The 19491-nt window shown below is 43.4% G+C and overlaps 2 protein-coding genes across 5 annotated transcripts in view; one reads left to right on the top strand and one right to left on the bottom strand.

Moving 5' to 3' along the window:
• The window catches only part of LOC118283082 (dehydrogenase/reductase SDR family member on chromosome X-like), a 40554-nt gene extending 31975 nt beyond the window's left edge, over positions 1-8579 (bottom strand). Inside the window, exon 1 of the mRNA XM_035604763.2 lies at positions 7949-8579. The gene's annotated coding sequence lies outside the window, so the exon portion shown is untranslated. The remainder of the gene's footprint in view (positions 1-7948) is intronic.
• Positions 8580-9038: 459 nt separating this feature from the next.
• On the top strand, positions 9039-18980 carry znf148 (zinc finger protein 148). 4 transcript variants are annotated; one of them, XM_035604743.2, is made up of 7 exons: positions 9039-9284; positions 11455-11783; positions 13035-13160; positions 13304-13427; positions 13563-13646; positions 13754-13872; positions 14267-18980. In XM_035604743.2, exons 2-7 carry the CDS (start codon positions 11478-11480, stop codon positions 15899-15901), a joined length of 2394 nt encoding a protein of 797 aa, XP_035460636.1. In that variant the 5' UTR covers positions 9039-9284; positions 11455-11477; the 3' UTR covers positions 15902-18980. The 4 variants fall into 4 exon arrangements, with proteins under 4 accessions (XP_035460636.1, XP_035460635.1, XP_035460637.1 ...); XM_035604742.2 differs by having other exon boundaries at positions 9042-9284; positions 11455-11843; XM_035604744.2 differs by lacking the exon at positions 9039-9284 and adding an exon at positions 10090-10220 and having other exon boundaries at positions 11455-11843.
• Positions 18981-19491: the final 511 nt, after the last annotated feature.

Raw genomic sequence — 19491 nt, 5'->3', positions numbered from 1 at the left:
ATATTAATAATATATACTTCCAACATCTATCTGATCAGGCTCAATGGACTTTCAGTGGATGCATTTCAGATAAAAAATATGAGCTATTATTCTTGAGTTCCGACGATGCATATGTATGCCCCTGTGTGTGTGAGAGAGAGTTTATTTCTATTTGTAGCTGCTGGAAACTGCTGCAGTTTTTTTCCCCCCCAGTTGTTTTTCACATGTCTTTTGATGCACAGAATGCACATGAGATGTTATTTTTATGCACGCAAGTTGTATTCATTAGTTTTGCGAGGATAAAAAAATTCTGCGGACATGTCTGTGTTTGTGTGCGCGCACTTATGTTCATCAAATGCATCCCAACGCTGTCTTCAGGGAGTGGTCTCCTCTCCATTAGCAGATATAGAATAAGGAGCAGTGGGAGGGGTGGATTCTTGCACCAATTAAGAGTGTCGTTAACGCCGTTCAACACACACACACACACACACACACATGCAGGCACAAAGAGACAAGCATACACACAGTATTTAACACATTTAATTTAACAGTCTGAGTCTGTGTGGGCCTCTGTTTCTGTCGAGACAGGACTGTGAGACTCTTTCTTCTCTTGCTCTATCACTGCTGGGCTGTATGAACACAGAGCTAGTGGTGTATTTGGGGGGGGGGGGGGGGGGGGGGGCTTCACCTCTTGCATTTAACCCAACAGCACAGATTCCTCAGCTCCGTCCTGGATGTCCAAGTGTCCTCCATCAGACACACAGGCACTTGCACGTTTTGTTTCTGTGCGTGATTGTGTTAAAAATATAAATCCTATCGGATGTCACTCATCTGAATGTGATTCTGCCTCTGATTATTTCTGGCATGATAGCAAGATTGTGACGGCGTTTAATTTAAAGTACCGAGTCTCCAACATTACAGCCTTTGTTCACCTCAAGCTACAAAGGATGAGGGTTGGACCATAGGTTACAATCGAGATGTTCAGTAAAATGTTGATATTTAAACGTTCCAAGTTATTTCTAAAACAATGCAGGCTACATTAGAGTTTCGTTCTGGTGAGGAGGGGGAGAGCCTCTGAACCAGCACCAGACCACCATGGGACAATCAAAGCCTCTTTTCAAACCCAGGTTATTTAGGGAGGAAAATATATCTGAATGGAGGATGATTAAAATATCTCATTTTAATTAATGCCGGTTAAGGTTTTTCCCATAGGAAGATGATAAATATAAAATCAAACCACCCATCTGTTTTATGGGAAGAAGGACATGATACAGACAGGACCAGACCTGATGCTTGACAAAGAGAACAGCAAACTAATGTATCCGCCTTGCTCCAGATTCAAGGCCTCAGTTGTTCCAAGTTTTCCGATATTGATTGAACTGTCCACCTGGCCATAGGGAAGCCCGATGTGCTTCATGTCTACCGTGGTGTTTCTGTCTCAGTCTGCGCTGAAATGCCAATAGCGTACGTTGTTGGGGCTGGAGGGAGTCTATTACGCTGACTGTATCACATCTATGTCCATCGGGGGACACACACTGGGGAATGTAGCCTCAGATAGGAAGGGAGAGGGAGAGAGGGAGGGAGGCTCGCACGCATATGCTGGGGAAAGTGTGTGTGTGTGTGTGTGTGTGTGTGTGTGTCTCTGTGTGTGTTGAAGCTCGGACACAGCAGACACGTGTCACCTCAGCTCCAGTGCCGTCAAGCTAAACTGACATAAACAGCCCCAGGCGGCCCTATCAGAGATGGACTTTACATAACGGCTGAGTCACTCACGATCTATTTTTATGGCTTTGAGGTGTGTGTGTGTGTGTGTGTGTGTGTGTGTGTGTGTTGCAGTGCTTGCATCTTTCTGAGAAACAATTTGAGTTTTAGATCTTCAGAATGAGGACATATTTGTGATATCAGGTCATCCTGACCAAGCCTCTCTGCTCCTCAGGTTCTGTTTGAAGACTACGACTTTGTTTGTCAGGTTAAGAGAAGAATGAAGGTTATAGGTAAAGGGAGGCTAGAGATATAGTGCTTTATATCTCTGCCAAGGAGGTTATCTTTTCACCCTGTAAGTCTGTTGATTAGTTTATTAATCAACGGGGTTACGAAAAACAACTGAACAGATTTCCACAAATCTTGGTGGAAGGATGGAGCATGGGTAAAGAAAGTGTGTTTTGATCCGGACAACGGGACAGAGCCAGGATTTTTTTTACTTTTCCTTTAACATTGCGAGATGGGGCATTTCTTTTTTAACATTTTCACCAATTTCAAAAGGGAATAATGCATGGATCTTGATGAAAACAAATCAGGCTTATTTGGGGAATGAATATCTATGAGTGTGTGCAATGTGGTGTGGCTCCTTTGAATATAAGGGGGCTGTTGGGCCTTGGCGGAGGTATGCGCTCTACTGCGTGTCATTCTAGTTTAACTTTAGGTTGCCTGTACGAGAGAGAAGAGTAGAGAGGCGATAGGGAGGGAGAGCAGAGGGATAAGGGCGGTGACTGGCAACAGGACACCCCAGGCCTGTAGTGCTGATGGTAGTGAATGAGTTAGGGCAAAAAAGAAAAAAAAACTCAAACTCAAAATTATTAATCATTGATAGAATCTCAATCTGCGTCTTGATCTGCATCAGAATATACACAGTGATTTCTCTGTTCCAATGAGTGCAGGTTTATCATGTCAAAAAAGGGCAAACAAAAACATAACCTCAACTAAGTTTCGTTACAAAAGGGAGATTAAAATATGAGAATCCATCCATTCATTCCATTAGATGTACTGTTTTTCTTTTGAGGGCCGTGGGGGGTTGGAGCCACTCCCAGCTGACAATGAGCAAGAGATATTTTTTTAAATATTATTTTGAACATCTCAATTTAAAATGTATATTCCAGAGTGTATCAAAGCAAAACCAAATGTTCAATCAAAACATACTTTATTTTCAGTGTGAGTGTGAACTACAGCAATATGAATTGATAATACTGACCCCATAGAAGAACAACATTTTCCCCAGATGTCAATACATTTTTATTTTAGTGGTTAGAAGCATATCAGTACCACTTTTACAACCGTTTATGAAGGATTTATAAGCCGTAATTAATGGATTCATTAATAGTTAATAAATAATTTAACCAGGTTACAGATGGATGTTGGTGTACTGCAGCCTTTTTTTCCAGAGGATAAGTGGTCAAATTGCAGACCACAGCCTGAAGAGGTTTTTCCTAATGAATTTAAGAGCTAAAAGTCAAGCTAAATGTCATGCTGGAAGAGGACTTTCGATTAACTGGCAACCCCAAATGTCTCACAACGTCATTCGAAAAAAACAAGCGAGAGGGTCATCGAATACCATCTTTAACGGAGTAAAATATTAGAGTGTTTTTGATTTTGTGTGTTGTTGCCCATGGATACCATAAACACGAGTTTACAAAGGCTCTGTTCAGATTGCAGGCAAATCAGATTTGTTTCCTCGAATCAGATCTTTAGGACAGGCTGTCTGCACTGCTAATGGCAAGTGAACGGACTGGATTTGTGTTACCAACCTATCTGCATGCTTTGCTGTAGTGGTGACATAGGCGTATGCGTAGCTTCTGTCACTCAAAAGGACACCAAACCAACTCCAATTGTGGTTTGAAACACATTTGCAAAAGTCGCATTTCATGCGTTTTTTCCTCTGTCCAGGCTTTTAAAAAATGGATGTAGTATAGTTTATGTCCGTCTGTGGTAAAAGCAAATGTACGTCTTTGTGAAATTGAAAATTTGAAAATCAAATAATCAAAACCAAAGACAGTTTTGTCTAATATCCTATAGGGCCCATATATTTGAAAAATGGACTGTAATTAGCATGATTCACGGCTATACACAAAATAACACAGGCAATGGAAAAACACTGTAACACAAAGCTGTAACACAGACACTCTCCTGCACATGCTCTTGTTGTCTCGGACTTGTTGAAGTTGTGGGCCTGGGGATGAGGCCAAGTCAGGCAGGGGGAGCGAGCTGCTGGTGGCAGACACTAACCTTGAGACAGCTGCAGGCTAACTTTGGCTGGAGTCTCAATAACGACTTTTGCCGCTGGTAGCGTCACCATTGTCTCCATCATCTACCTTGGTGCCTGCAGCCGCGGAGGCTGTGTTGCCGCAGGCACTCGACCCTGGGCTCCGCAACCAATCCAACAATTGGCAAACACTAAAATGCAGTTATCCAGAAGCAGCTGCGTCCGGCTACATCACACGTCAGACGTGCGCAATTTGAATTGCAGTTTTACTGAGTGCACTGCATGATGGTCAGTCATGATGAAATGTACGACACAATCATTATTCAGTTTATTCAAGTTTAAGAGTCTCTCTCAATACATCCAGGGTGTATCCTTGTAAAAAAAAGAAAAGCTGAGTACCTTTTAAGGAGAAGCAGCTACTGGAAGTGTTATAAATATTTCAACATTGGTTAATTTTTTTGGGGGGGAAATATCTTTTAAATAATTTAAGAAAAACAAGCCATGTTCAATTCCTTGTACCAGAGAGTATCCAGTCCTTCTCAAGAGTCCTTCAACAAAGCACTGACCATCCAGGATCCCTGTCCTTTAGCTGACCCTAATTTCTTACCTTTAAGCAAGAAAAGAGCTTTAATAGAAGAGAGTAGATGTAGAAAAAGTGCAACTTTTATCAGTGTTGCAAGTTAGACATTAAATCACTGAAGTTAATAATTTGAGTGTTTCGCTCTATTACGGTGTGAAGCTGTGTCTAATAAATCAAACCGAGGACAATAGATTCATCAGGCATGTATATTAATATTTTATTTTATTTTTCTAAGTTGTATGTTGCTATTATTATAAAATGTATGAATTATTCACCGTGTTTGCCGAAACAATATTATCTTATTTTGTCAGCTCTTGATGCTGCTTCTGGTTTCCACTCTGTGACATTAAACGCCACAAACCAGCAAAGGAATATCAATTCTGACCTTTACAGTTACATTTATAGTTATAGATAATGGGAAACATATCTGATCGCTTCTACATTTATGTAGGCAGTACTATCCAGGACTTACGAATACACCAGCTATGGTGGTCAATCTCCATTACAAATGATTTGTGAGCATAAACACACTCGGTCACACACAATTTGCCATATACAGTATTTGTACCTTTTGAGGTCAGAATAAGTGAACACATCTCCTTTCAACTGCAGCCAGCTTCAATAATTCATTTCTTTCCCTATATTTTATGACTTCGGTCTTAATTGAACTGAATTTATCAAAGAGTATTCACATCCCAGCTTTCTGAACGCAGGCAGACGTCGACATGTAGTTTTACACTTTTGTTTTCATGGACTAAATTACCCTTTATCACACACATGAGTTACGGCCGTAAAGATTAAGGTAAAATCAATCCAGTGTCATTCTGACACAGTGTTCAATATGGGAAGTGTTGTTTGATTAACTATTTAGGTCACGCATGCTGCGTAAAACCTCGCCGTTGGTACAATGTGATATTAGGGTTTGAAGGAAAACATTTTTAATAAACTTGAGTGAATTCCAGCCATGCTTTCTCTCTCTCTCTCTCTCTCTCTCTCTCTCTCTCTCTCTCTGTCTCTCTCTCTCTCTCTCTCTCTCTGTCTCTCTCTCTCTCTCTCTCTCTCTCTCTCTCTCTCTCTCTCTCTCTCTCTCTCTCTCTCACACACACACATACACACACACACCTGTCTCCCATGCTGAGCCTTCCCTGCTCCACATTTTTTTTCTCATCTGTCATTCTGGAGCATGTCAGTGTTTAACCCCTCCCACGCACACACACACACACACACACACACACACGGACGTGCGCGTGCGCACACAAACACACACACACAGACACACACAGACACACACACACACACACACACACACACACACACACACACACACACACACACACACACACACACAGCCTTTCTTTTTTAAACACAGACGGTCAGTGAAACACTGCTTTCCCCCCCTTCTTTCCACCTTAACACACACAGACAATCCAGGGCACTGGTTTAAACAGACAGACACCCACTGTAAGAGAAGGATCCCTTTTCATGCCATTACCGGGGCTGATGAAGTTAGAACAGTCATTCACGGCCTTGTGTGTGTGTGTGTGTGTGTGTGTGTGTGTGTGTGTGTGTGTGTGTGTGTGTGTGTGTGTGTGTGTGTGTGTGTGTGTGTGTGTGTGTGTGTGTGTGTGTGTGTGTGTGTGTGTGTGTGTGTGTGTGTGTGTGTGTGTGTGTGTGTGTGTGCATAAGTGTGTCTCTGTGTGTTAAGAAGTGACAGAGGTCGGTTGTATATCTACTCATGGCTGACAGGAATCATTTTGTAGTGCGGTCAATGAGGACATCTGCCATCCCACCGGACTGTCTCCTTTTCTCTGCAGGAGAGTGCACACAACAGTTTACGAGGCTTCAGGGTTTTCTTCTACGTGGCTTGCATCCCGCATTCAGGCTGCTTGTGGATTTTTAAATACTACACTGTTGCACCTGCAGCTCTAAATAAGAAGGTTTTACATTATTTTAAGGCTTAAACTTTGATGACCTATGGGAGATGCTTGGTTATTTAAATCCCCTATGGGAGTTGTTTATGGAGTGATACATAAAATCAAAAGGTGCAGTGTGAGCTGCTGTTGGTGATTGTCATTAAGCAGCTCGCAATCAGGTATAATTCCATTGTATGCCATCCCCACGTACCGTGATGACATATTTTTGTTGTTAAGATTCGCAGAAAGAAATGAGAAAGAAATGAAAGTAAAAAGTAACTGGGGGTTGGTGTGCATTCCTCCTCTCTACGTTCCTGCTCAAATGTCTTAAAAAGCCTCAACAAAGCAACTTGTCCTTGGTGTGTCCTTCACATTCTCTGCTCGAAAATGTGCACAGTTTGTTTATTTTCCTGGTCTGGGTTTGCTGAAGATGATAACAAATTACTTTGGATCCATGAAAATAGAATATGTCATATGTTTGATATTTTTATGGGCCATGTGACACAATTCGGGCACTGTGGGCCAACCTGTCTGATATATTGAGAGGTCCTTCATTAAGAAAGGCCAGTGTGCTCTCTATCGCTCTCACTTTGTGTGTGTGTGTGTGTGTCAGTAGGCTAGATATGAGCCAATTCCTAAACTAAGATTGGACACAGCATGTTGCAACACGCTGCAGAATGTCAAGGGGAATATAAATGCGCTATGCGTAAAAGCATTAGCGGGGTGTTCATGATAAGGAGTCAAAAACATGGCACGAAACAGATTAGGAATAAGACGCACAGGAGCCAAATGGAGATAATCCTGTTATCTCGTTGGATGTAAAAATGTGGAAGTATCTACAGAGACCAAGATGAACTGAACATGAACTAACGCTGCGGATATACGGGAGGATGAGGGGAAGGAGGATTGGGGGGAAACAAAACTAAATTGGCAAACACTGTTGTTCTTGACCTTACGGGACACCCACGCCGTTTACCGCAATGTGACCGTATATAGCCTACAATTAATTGAGAGCGCACACGCGCGCCCACGCCGTCCTCCCGTTTGACTTATGTCCTGGTGACATTGTTTCACCTTAAGCGTGTCCCCCCTCTGAATTAACACTGGGTGTGTATTACATAAGGCAGTATTGATAGAGGATCCCTGTCAATTTGGACACAAATTCATTTTCGCTCTGCTCTGAGGGTTCAGGATGCCGGGATCCCGGCGGAGACGCACGCCGGTCCTCACCTTCTAACCAGAGCGCATTTTGCATTACGCACGATGGGAATGCGCGCGTGTAGGCATATGCACAAACACATGCACACGCACACGCACACACACCTACACACACCTACACACACACACACACACACACACACACATGAAAACACACACACACACACACACACACACACACACACACACACAGACAGACAGACAGAGAGAGCCAGAGAAACCCTACAGGAACACGTAAACACAACGAGAAAGACGAGACAAGAAGCAGACACGCTGACTTACAGGATGACCCTGGGCTCTGCCGGCTCCTCTGCGCGCCCCATTGCGAAACTCCCGTTCAGACGGAATCCTCAAATTCCGTGGTCGCAGTCCACGTCTCTGCAGATGTACCAGAGGATCACATAGAGAATGAGGAGTATGGCGAAGATGAAGAGCGCTACTAGGATGGCCTTTGTCACCGGAGAGATGAGCGACTGCATGTCAGGAGCAGAGCCGGGCAGAGCGGCGTGGGGCTCCGCTGTCCGTCCGTCCTCAGTCTGCTGTCTCTCTCGCTCTCCTCCTCTCCTCCTCTCCTCCGCTCCGGTGGCAACTGTTGAGGACTGAGCCCGGGGCTTTGTCGCGCGCGAACTCACACATTTAGACCCCGACGCACATGCACACGCACTCCATGCCGCGAATATACACCGGCGATCCAAGCGCGCGACGCGTGGGGGCTTCCCCTGCTAGAAGCGGCGCCAGAGTGCACTGTCGGTCCACAGGTCCTCTCCGCCCGACTCCCTGTCGCACACCAGACAGAGACAGAGACACGAAAGAAGGCAAGCAGTGACAAGCACTCGTTCGCTGAAAGAAGGCTGCACTATACAAACGCGATGAAATTCAGCAGGAGGAGGTTTAGATTGAATCCAGCAGGGACGTCTCTCTTGAAGGCAGAGAGGAGAAGTCCTAAATTGCGCGCCGAGCTGCACTTGTCGGGATACAGGTTGATTAGTATTCCTCACGTGTGTGTGTGTGTGTGTGTGTGTATGTGTGTGTGTGTGTGTGTGTGTGTGGGAGAGAGAGAGAGAGAGGGGGGGGTATCATTTTATCACGACTCTTGACGGGATGTTCTGTGGTAAACCTGTCAGTTGAATGAATGGTCACTTGAGCAGTTTCCACTTGATGCATACGCTGTAGATATGCCACACTTCTGTTATCATACACTATTCCTCGTGTATAAGGTTCGTGTATTATTGACGCGCCTTTTCCAAAAGAAGTATATTCTCAAATATAATCCCATAATAAAGGGCGGATGAATGGAAAACGCTTCTCAAGTCACAGTAATTCTGCAGCTATCAATGAAATATCACACGGTCGATTGGATTCGTGGTTGAAATGAGTCATTGTGTGCAATTTTTGTTTGTTTTTTGGATTGTGGCAAATTCACCATTTGTTATAGTTTCCACTCGGAAGCGCGCTGTTCCCCCACACTTACCACTCTCCACCACTAGATGGCGACAGAACAGGAGTCGACATGCCTTCCTGAAATGTGATGGTGTATGTGATTGTTCCGCACGCCATCATTACCCTGTAGTCTTGCAGAACAACCATGACAGCTCAACGGGTCTAAGACGGATCGAAGGTAAGAAGCCTCAGTGCAGCTTCGAGAGTTGACCTCTCTCTTGTGCGCCACCGACACGTGCGTAATTGTTTGTCTTAGCAGCGAGCTAGCTAGTTAGCTCTACTAGTAGCCAGTTACACTGTGGCCTATAGAGCGGCTGAGGAAGCGGGGGGGGGGGGGCGCGCGCTAGCGCCGTAGCGGAATAGCCGCTACTGACAAGTTTGGTGAAATGTGCAAACCAAAGTTGTGATTTGTGGCATGTGTGTCATTTGGTCGGGAGCTAGAATTTCGAGTTGAATGCTGCGCGTGAGAGGACACGTCTGTCGCGATGCAGATGTTGTGTCAACTGAATATTACAGTGACACACTGGTCAATATCTGCAGCGACCTGCTAACAGGTAGCTAACTAGCCTTAAGCAGGCCGTAGATGTTCGTCAAGTACGAGCTGGTGAAAACTGAAACTTCCGGCCGCAGTCTTCAAATTAAAGCGGTGAGTGAGACACTCGGTCCAGTACTTATAAGAAAAACTTGAAGTGCGAATATATTAAATTGACTCGGTGGCATTGGCTGAGCTGAGTTAGGATTTCGATCAATATATGTTTTCTTAGATGGTCTCAAAATTATTGAAATATCACCTGAAAAAATGCGAACGGGAATAGTTAGTGTGTAGGACTTTGCATTTATTCGGCTGATATGCGTTGTGGCCCTATTCAGATATTGCTATTACCAACTTGTAACAACAATTGGAATTCAATATTTATTGTTTGTGGTTGTTGTTCACTTTAAGACCCCGTGTCCCATGCGAAGTCGGCAAAGCGAGCTTTTATTTTGAAGGGGCGCCGACCTCTGAGGCACTTCTGTTGTGGACGTGATGTGGTTTCACGTTAGCAGCCTTGACAGGCGCGGCTAGCTTGGCCGCCAGGCGAGGGACTTAACCCACTTAACCTGAAGTGACACAGTGAGTGTGTTTACATACGGGACGCGGCGGCGGCGGTGGTGGTTGTTGTTGTTGTTGTTGTTGTTGTTGTTGGTGGTGTGTGCTCGGACCGGGACAGATACTTGTGCTGCGACACCTCTTGGGCCGGTGGCTAACGGTGCAACCCTCTTCCCAAACGGTGCACAGCGGCTAAGTTAGCTTGTGTAACCGTGTCTAACATCGAGCGACTGCTAGTTAACTAGTTGTGTGTTGTTGCAGGGTAGCTTCAGGTAAGGACATCGCCTCTGTGACGTTCCACTGTACAACGTCTAGCTTGTTGTCTAGCTGGTCCTGCGACACTTCACACCCCTTGTTGACGACCTAGCCTGTCATTAAGCAGTATTCGAGAAAAAAAACAAAAAAATTAAACGAAACAGTGAAGGCCTGGCTCATAAATACATTACCACTGACAAGTCACAACACTAGAACAGTGGTTTTAATGTTGTTGTTGTTGTTGATCGATGTATAGGACTAGCTCTGAGACTATGACTCTCTGTCAAACTTTAGAGTGGGTCAGCTGCTGCTGTTTCTGTGATCATACCGTACAAAATGGACAACACAGTGTCAAAGTGATACCAAGCAGTGTGAAGTCCCGCAGAAGGAGGATGAGTTATTACGATAATGTGCTGCGTTCATGGTCCTAGGTCGTGCAATGTTTGTATTAGTCTTTTGTTACACCGTGTAGCCGCAACATTAAAACTGCTAACTGGGTTTAATGTCGTGGCAGATTGTTGTATTCACGAATAGTGAATAAGTGAATGAAACCCACCGGATATTAAATATGCATAATACTTATAAAAACAGACTTATGTCTGTCCACCAGACGTGTTCCACTATTAATAACAATGTCAGTACGTGGACCTCTTCATTTACATTTAACGTTCCTATGAATTAGAATAAGTTTTTTTTACACATAATAATACTAAAATAATTAGCCTTCACAGAAGGAAGGTCAAATTATGGCTTGACAGGAAATTGAAATTGTAAGGGTTTGGGTTAGCTTTTACCATGATGCTGCCTAAATTCATATGGAGGTCTGTTTCTTTGCTGTCTTTACCTTTATTGTGTTCACCCCTGATATTTTGCAGTTTCGTTTGCTTTAATGTCTATATTGAAAATATATTGAGAATCGTCTGGATTTAGTATGTTTGACATGTCACATCGCAACATTTTCCGGTAATCTCTCTCTCTTGTCTCCTTTTTTTTTCTCTGCCAGACTCAAGAACTACTCTATGTAAGATGAATACAGAGGACAAGTTGGAGGGCATGCTGCTGAAGTGCAGCAGTGGAGGAATAGATGGAGGAGGGCGAGTCGGGCTGGCCAGCGGAGCCGGACTGGTGGTGATGACCCTGGGCGAACGGTCACTGGCAAACCACCCTCTCTTGGCTGAGGACGACGATGATGATGATGATGATGAAGACGACGATGAAGACTTGACGGGGAGCTCGCTGGTTACTCATGACCTGGTTCCTCCGGAGCAGCTGATGATGCCGGAGGACATGACAAAGAATGGTGGAGGAGAAGAGGAGGGAGGAGGAGGCGAGGTGGGAGTGCATTTCCCCCTAAAACTCACCAATAAGTTGCCCTGCTTGCTTCATATGCCAGTGAGTCCACACTGCTTCTGAAGTAGTCCATGTATCGATGGGATTATTTATTTGTGTGGATACTGTAACAATGTTTCCAGTGTTAAGTGATGTTCATATCTTTCCATGCCTTGTCTGTTACAGCCTGTCAGTTCCTTTAACAAATTCAGAGTCAAAACAGCCAAACTAGTTTAAAATAAAATACTGAATGTTTTTATATTGAATTGAAAATGTATAGTTATTTGTGATAAGTTTATGACACAAATATATCCAGTAGAAAGCCTGTGTCCTTGCCGGCAATCCGAGAAAGGGATCGGCCGAGTTTTTCTGCCCCTCAGAATTACAATGTGTCAAGCAGGTTATTTGCTGAAATCTTTGAGTGTAGCAACATTAGTTAAAAAAAAAAAAAAATTCAGATCAGGGATCTGCAAACACTCCCAGGCCAGCTGGCAGATGTATTTTTCAGCATGTCCTAGTTTCGCTTGGGCAACGTCCAAACTTCTATGTTTATGTTTTAAAGCGCATCACTGTTGCAATGTTTACGTCTGTCCGTCCACACTACGGTGGAGTTTTCGAGGCCCTAAAACGTTGGAAGTTTGGCTGAAACTGAGACTTTTGCACACCTGCATTCGCTGTGAATACAAAACGTCACTAACACTCACCGTCAGTAACAGTTACAACTCGTCGTCGGTCCAAGCAAAGAAAACCCTGCTCTTACTTTTTGTCATCGATGTTTCTTGTCCGTAGTATTTTCTGCAACGGGCAGCAAAGTAGACAATCTGCTTCCTGTTTACACCGGCATGTGCATGCTCAGTGCACATGAACGGTCACGTAACATGCATTTTCAAGTGTATCAATATGGATGGGGATTACTTCTGATACGGAGTGAAGGAGCTTATGTGGATGGAGATTGTTTTAGTTTTAAAACGCAGCTTTAAAACGAAACAACATATTAATATATAGATGTAGCCCAGGACCAGTGGTTTCCCTCCAGTCTATTGTGAGAGTTATCTTAAGAGGATGCTTGAACCAGATCAACTAGCTTCTTAATTTGAGGAAGAGGTGCTGTTGAGTTCCCCTAACAGGGGTTGATTATCCTCTACTTGCCCTACTACACGTCCCTGGCCTAAAGTGCTGGCTGAATGGGTGGGCTTTAAAGAAGGTCATGTGCCATATTACATATCTTAATTATGTATGGTCCTACATTTACAGTTGAGCATCAAGCAGGAGCTGAAGCTGTCTGATCCAGCAGCCCCGATAAAGAAGGACAAGAAAGCCACCAAGGACATGCTGGTGTGTCCCAAGAAGAAGAAAAGGAAGCAGCATTCACCAGCAAAGGTACAAGTCACAATCATTCACCATGTGTTTCATTAAAGCCAAGTCGTGATTGTGTGCTTGAGAATGGAGGGGAATTCTTATCTCAGAAGACTGATGCACGCTGATCCACAGTGAGGGTGAAGAAAATACTTTTATCATTACAGATTCTCAGCATCAATGACGACGGATCGCTGGGCATACAGAATCCCAAGTGTCACATCTGTGGTCACTGTAATGCCGCATTCAGAACCAACTATCATCTGCAGAGGCACGTCTTCATTCACACTGGTACGAACTACTCAGTCTTGCTTGTGTTTTATGTTGTGGCTGTATCATGATCAAAATTATCAAAATGCTTAATCAAAAAGTGGCCTTTAGTTTACGGTGGTTTCTGTATTTTTCTGCATATTATTCAAACTCTAGGTGAGAAGCCGTTTCAGTGCAGCCAATGTGACATGCGCTTCATTCAGAAATATCTTCTCCAGAGACACGAGAAGATCCACACTGGTGAGTGAAGAATGCAATCGGTGTTCACTGGGATTTTTATTTATCATTTTAGTCTCAAGTGAGTCATCTAGTGTTTTTTCCTTTTTTCTTTTTGCCTCCCTGTTAAGGCGAAAAGCCTTTTCGCTGTGATGAGTGTGGGATGAGATTCATCCAGAAGTATCACATGGAGAGACACAAGAGAACTCACAGTGGAGAGAAGCCCTACCAATGTGACTACTGTCACCAGGTACGCTGCTTTTGTTTGCTTGTGCATTAGTGCGTCTGGAAGTTTGGAGACAGTTGAACGTGGTTGATGAATCAAGGGAAGTGAAACACTTAAATATCTGAATTGGTGATTATATTAGATGTTTTTTGTGCAGGACAAAATGCTGTATGAATGTTCAGTATCAGCTTTAGTTAAACCGCTTTTTAGATAAGAGTTAACAACCGGTACTAAAATAAGAAGGAAGATACACAGGTTCAGTTTGCCGCAGCATCAGAACAAACAGAATGAGCATCTTATGTTTTATAAGAGGTCAACAGCACTGTTTTCTAGATTTAGCTTGAATTGTCTGTCGCCTCAACTTTTGTGTCTTTTTACTTCAACATTGAAATAAACATGTTGTGTCCTCCATCCGCAGTACTTCTCCAGAACAGACCGGGTCTTAAAGCACAGGCGAATGTGTCACGAGAACAGAGAGAGGAAGGCCAACAAAGCTGCCAGTAAAACCGGACCCACGCGTGAAGCAGATTCTTCAGGCCTCTCCATCCTCGCAAAAGAGTGTTTGCTGCCCAAGAAGAAGCGCCAGAAGTGCGCAGACAAGAGTTCAGGCGCTTTCACCGCTGTTGAGACAGAAGGGCACGCTGTCGCTGTTGTTGAGACAGAAGAGAAGGAGGAGCAGAGAAAGAAAAATACTGAAGGTCGACCACTCTTTGCTGTGTCCTCCAAAGTCAAACACGAGTACGTGATGGCTGACTACTCTGTGGAACTTCCAGAAGAAGCGCCCAGCCCCCGCCAAGAAGGAGAAGTGTCTTCGGAGGACACCACTCCTCCTAGGCTGGTCCTGAAGAAGGTCCCCAAGAGGAGTCTGAAACAGTCCAGTGAACAGGCTCCTCCCTGCCTGACCACTCTCTCTTCCTTTGAGGAAAACACCAAGGTCGCGCAGTACACCTTTGAGATCGTGGACAAGCAAGGCCTGTTGGAAGTAGAAGGCAACACGGAACTTGAATCGGTCGAGACGCTTCAAGTGGGATCGACAAAGCCGGCGAGCAGCACAAACTACGACGACGCCATGCAGTTCCTCAAGAAGAAGCGTTACCTTCAGGCTACCATGGCCAACAACAGTCGAGATTACGGCCTGAACGCGGGCAGCATCTCCACCCCGCCACCTGTTACACAAACCGCGGTGTCGACGGTCATCGACGAAACTGTCCCTGCCACCATTCTGGAGCCGCAGCCGATCAACGCGGAAGTCAAGACAACTCACGACAAGGGCGTGCTGCCGGACGAGGTTCTTCAGACGCTGCTGGATCACTACTCCAACAAGGCCAACGGGCAGTCGGACATTTCTTTCAGCGTGGCCGACACGGAGGTGACGTCAAGCATATCCATCAATTCCTCCGCGGTTTCAGACGGCAGCCCCGTCGAGGGTCTCGGGGCCCCCAGCGCCCAGGCTCAGCCCGCCACCGAGAAAGTCAGCCTCTTGCAGGAATACTCCAAATTTCTCCAGCAAGCGCTGGAGAGGACCAGCCAGAACGACAGCTACCTGACCAGCCAGAGCCTCAGCTTGGTGTCTGAAAACCCCACGTTAGCCGGACAGCCTCTGTTCTCCACGGAGAAACAGTTTCCTTCCCCCGGCAGGTTCAAGTCAGGTATGAGCTCCCCGCTGAGGTCAACGCTGGAGAAACCTCATTTTGGATTGCTGGTCGGAGACTCCCAGCATTCGTTTTCCTTTTCGGGCGATGACGCCACCCCTCCCTCGGCCGTGTCCCCGGCAGAGGAGGACTTCCTGGAGCAGGTGTCGCCCTCCAAAAAGACAGAGTCCTCGCCCGGAATACTGCAGACGTTTCAGATAAGCTCCTTCGATCAGAACTTCAAATCTCATTTCCAGACGACGAGATCTGGACCCTCCTCACAGTTCACTGTAACCAACGGACAAGTGAGTCTCCGGGGACACAGCACAGACTTCACCGAGTTCCCCTTAGTCAGAGTCACCGAGACCAGGTCTCAAATGAACTCCTCCCCGGACGCCTCGTCCAGCGAAACCTTTGGCTGAAGGGTAAAGGAGGTTCGAAAATTCATTTCTGTTAATAATTTCAGCTGCACTTTATCTCATGTCTCCTGATTTGCCAAAACAAGTCCCGTTGTAAATGTGTGCTCTTTCTCAAAGCATTTTCTTTAACAAACCCATTCATGATCTGTTGTTTTGTTTTTTCCTATCAAGTTCAACCTTTTTACAGAATGGAAATACTGAAAATCGATTAATCGTGATGAACACTTCCCCTTTAAGAAGCAACCTCGTAATCGTGTGTGGGCGTATTTCTTGCTCCAGAATGTACGTTAAGAGATTAGGCGACCAAAGTATAAAGTGCGAGGAAATAATATAATAACAAGAGTGAAATATCCTTTCATACCTTTTGCCATAGAGTTTATTTTGAATGTTTTTGTCAATCAGTTTGCCTTTGCTCAAAAGATGATCAAATCACTCTTGCTGCTTAATGCAATATTTCCACTTATTTAACTGTAGGCCCTATTTATATTTGCCTTCTTGCGCTTTCTGTAGCTCCCTCCCCCCCTCCGTTTATCTGGTTAGATTTAAGTAGAACCCCTTTTTATCCCAGCCTCCCTAATTCCCGTAAAAATTCCTCACTGAAATGATATGAAATGAATCATAACCGATTCTTGACTATATGTTGAAATCATGTAAAAATCACCTAAAATGGGTGTTGTGTTTCTACACAATATGTGTAATGACTGCTACAGAAACTATTGGGTGTTGGTCAGATCGGAAACTGAATAATTTTCACAGATTGGACCCAACTTGGTTTCTGTGATAAAAAAAATTTGAAATTCTCTTTCATAAGTTGTTTACAATTCATGGCTGAATTTCTTGGCAGTGATTTTTAGGAATGCGACTCCAGTGCAGTATAAACTGTGCAATAAAAAGGCTGTGCAGTTTTAGATCTGAAAGATTTTCTCTTCCCCCCCAAAGGATTTGCATATGAAAAAGCTGCACATGTAATGACTGCAGGATAATTCTTATTTTATTTTAGTATTATAGTGAAATTACCCAACAGGATTGTGCTTAATTATTTGCATAACTTGCACATTCTTCACTACACGAAATGGAGTACTTGCTGACACGACGGATGAGTTGCATAATACCTTTTACTTAAAAAAGGCAAAAAAAAGAGATTTCTGACAACGGCCCCCGTGTCACACTTGCGTTATATGAAATTACAGATAAACCTCTTCGCTTTAGTCACTCGTAGCTGTGGTTTGATTGTTGTTCTCCTCGGACAGCCAACATTGAAGGTCAAAGGAAATGAGGTGCTTATAGTTTTCATGTTTGATTAGTTTTGTATTTGTGCCTTTTCTTTCTTTCTTTTTTTTTAATTCAAACTTTTCCTGTAATCCTTCATTTATATGCATTTCTTTTTACACAGCCAACGCTCTAAAGGTTACTAGTTCAACTTGCACAATGGCAACAAACGCATAAGCTATATCAACCTCTTCTATTAGTGAAATGTTGAGCTTTGTCTAGTTTTTTTTTCCCAACTTATTTGATTAGTTTTAGAAGCAAGAAATAGCTCCAGCTATAGCTTTAATTCAAACTATTCTCTGAGAAAAATGTTGAGCTTTGTCGCAGTTTGTCTATACGAGAACTGAATCACGTTTGAGATATTTGTAGTTTTGATCACGATCGGCTAGAATTCAGTGGAAAGCCAGAAATCTGTCAAGGCCTTGCTGAAATATGGCTGGGCGAGGTCTTTTCTGTACTTTATCGCACTGTTGACTTTTTTCTTTCCATCTATACATGTTTGTGTAACGTCATGGGTGCTATTGTGTTGATCACTGTTTTTATTAGCACCCCCCCAATACTCCCTCTTGTTGAGTTTCTGCTGACAATCAGGGAAGGACGGCACCCGCATTAATCCTGAAGTACTTTTTTCATTTTATCCTTATTGAACATTCCCTGTAGAATGTACAGAGACAATATCCTGCTGTAAATACGATGTGTATATTTTTTACGTTCTGAGAAGTACTGTTAGATCTCCGTGTCGGTTCGAGAGACGAGGCTTGTGCGAGAGACAGTTTTTGTCGGAGGAAGTCACATTTATCTGATTTCAGCATTTATGCGCTTCAACAAAAAGTCCTTTTCACTCGCTGAAAAAAAATTCTGAGGTTATTACATTACAGATGTCATTGATTTTTTTATTGGAAGATAATGCAGTTTGATTGTGCATCATGATGTTTTTTTTAGTGTATAAACCTTTCTTGAAAAGCACCCAGACACTGTTCATTTGAGTTCAAAGTAATACCCCACCTTCTTTCCTATCAAGTATTTAACCTCAGTGGCCGCGAGGAGCTTGATTTCATGTCGGTTCAAAGCTGATTTTGTGTAGAATATTACGTTTAAATGAATCGCTGTATGGGTGAAATATTCCTTTTACCCCCCATTTCATTGTGAGCAGTTCTTAAAAGCACAGTGCAGACGAGAAATTCTGCTTTGGGAAATTGAATACCCCATAAATTGTTCGTGGAGAGTTTTGAATTCAGTGAAGCAATTTAAAATGCAGAACTGTCGATGTATATCCGTGAACTTTCTGAGCAGCACCATGGTATTTTTTTTCCTTTTTAAATTACTGTTGTCAGTAATCTGGCCATAAGTGTCCTTGTGTAAGCTAGAGAAAGAAGAAAAAAAAGAGTTTGTTTTGTCTAAAAAGATCTGAATTATGAATTTTTTGATAAAAACTATTTTTGAAACATGTCATCTAATGCTACCCTCATTTATCCCTGTACAAGTCCTTTGTGTCAATATGTTCCAGGCGGGACGGAGATCCTCCTCGAACGTGGCGAGGAAGCCTCACTACTCCACTGCGCTGGGGGGGGTCGACCTTTATGCTCAACGGTGAGGTGTAGTTGCATGGTCTCTAACTTTTCGGGTCGAGTGAACTTGTTTTTATGAATAATGTGCAGCTTTAATTGTAGCTGATTGATTTTCAGTCACGTAATCCATATGATTAGGTTTTGGGTTTTTTTGCAAATATATTATGATTTGTAAACAATCAGATTTAAAATTGTTGTTTTGATTGTTGTGTGTCATGTCCTTCTGAATAAAATGATTCACACTATGTGAGTTCGATTTGTGTTGTTATGCAAAAGGGGCCGTGCCGGGGGCCACTTGTTGAATCATTTCTTGAATTCATAAAGTCTGAGGTGAAAAAAAATTGATCATTCCTTCGTGTAGTTATATTGGTTTTATCCGAACTTTGTTTAAAAAGGTTCCTCAGCAAATAAGGAAGTGTGAGGAAGTGTAGGGCTACAAAGAGATTTTCATAGTACAGTTTCATTTTCCTTTTTATTTAATTGATCATAAATGTCAGAAATTTGCTATAAGTGTCCATCTAGTTTCTTAGAGCAAAAAGTGCAATTTAAAAAAAACGATGTTTGGATTTGGAATTAAATCAGTTATCAAAATTTGATTCATTAAATGTCTTTCAATCCACTAATGGATTAATCAGATAATCATTAACAGAAGATACCTGAGGAGGGGAAACTATTTCTGCCACCCTATTGTTCCCACTACTCAAATTGTGCAAATAAACCAAACTCCACAAATAACTTCAGGATTTGCCCTCAGGT

This window comes from Scophthalmus maximus, chromosome 14, assembly GCF_022379125.1.
Source record: "Scophthalmus maximus strain ysfricsl-2021 chromosome 14, ASM2237912v1, whole genome shotgun sequence".
Lineage (NCBI taxonomy): Eukaryota > Metazoa > Chordata > Actinopteri > Pleuronectiformes > Scophthalmidae > Scophthalmus > Scophthalmus maximus.
This window is presented reverse-complemented; position numbering and strand designations above follow the sequence as displayed.

Bases quoted from the DNA above. Each gene is read 5' to 3' on its own strand.
- znf148 (XM_035604742.2), top strand. From the start codon at position 11,478: ATGAATACAGAGGACAAGTTGGAGGGCATGCTGCTGAAGTGCAGCAGT. The intron at 11,844-13,034 runs GTGAGTCCACAC...CTACATTTACAG, and splicing joins CCTGCTTGCTTCATATGCCA to TTGAGCATCAAGCAGGAGCT. The intron at 13,873-14,266 runs GTACGCTGCTTT...CTCCATCCGCAG, and splicing joins AATGTGACTACTGTCACCAG to TACTTCTCCAGAACAGACCG.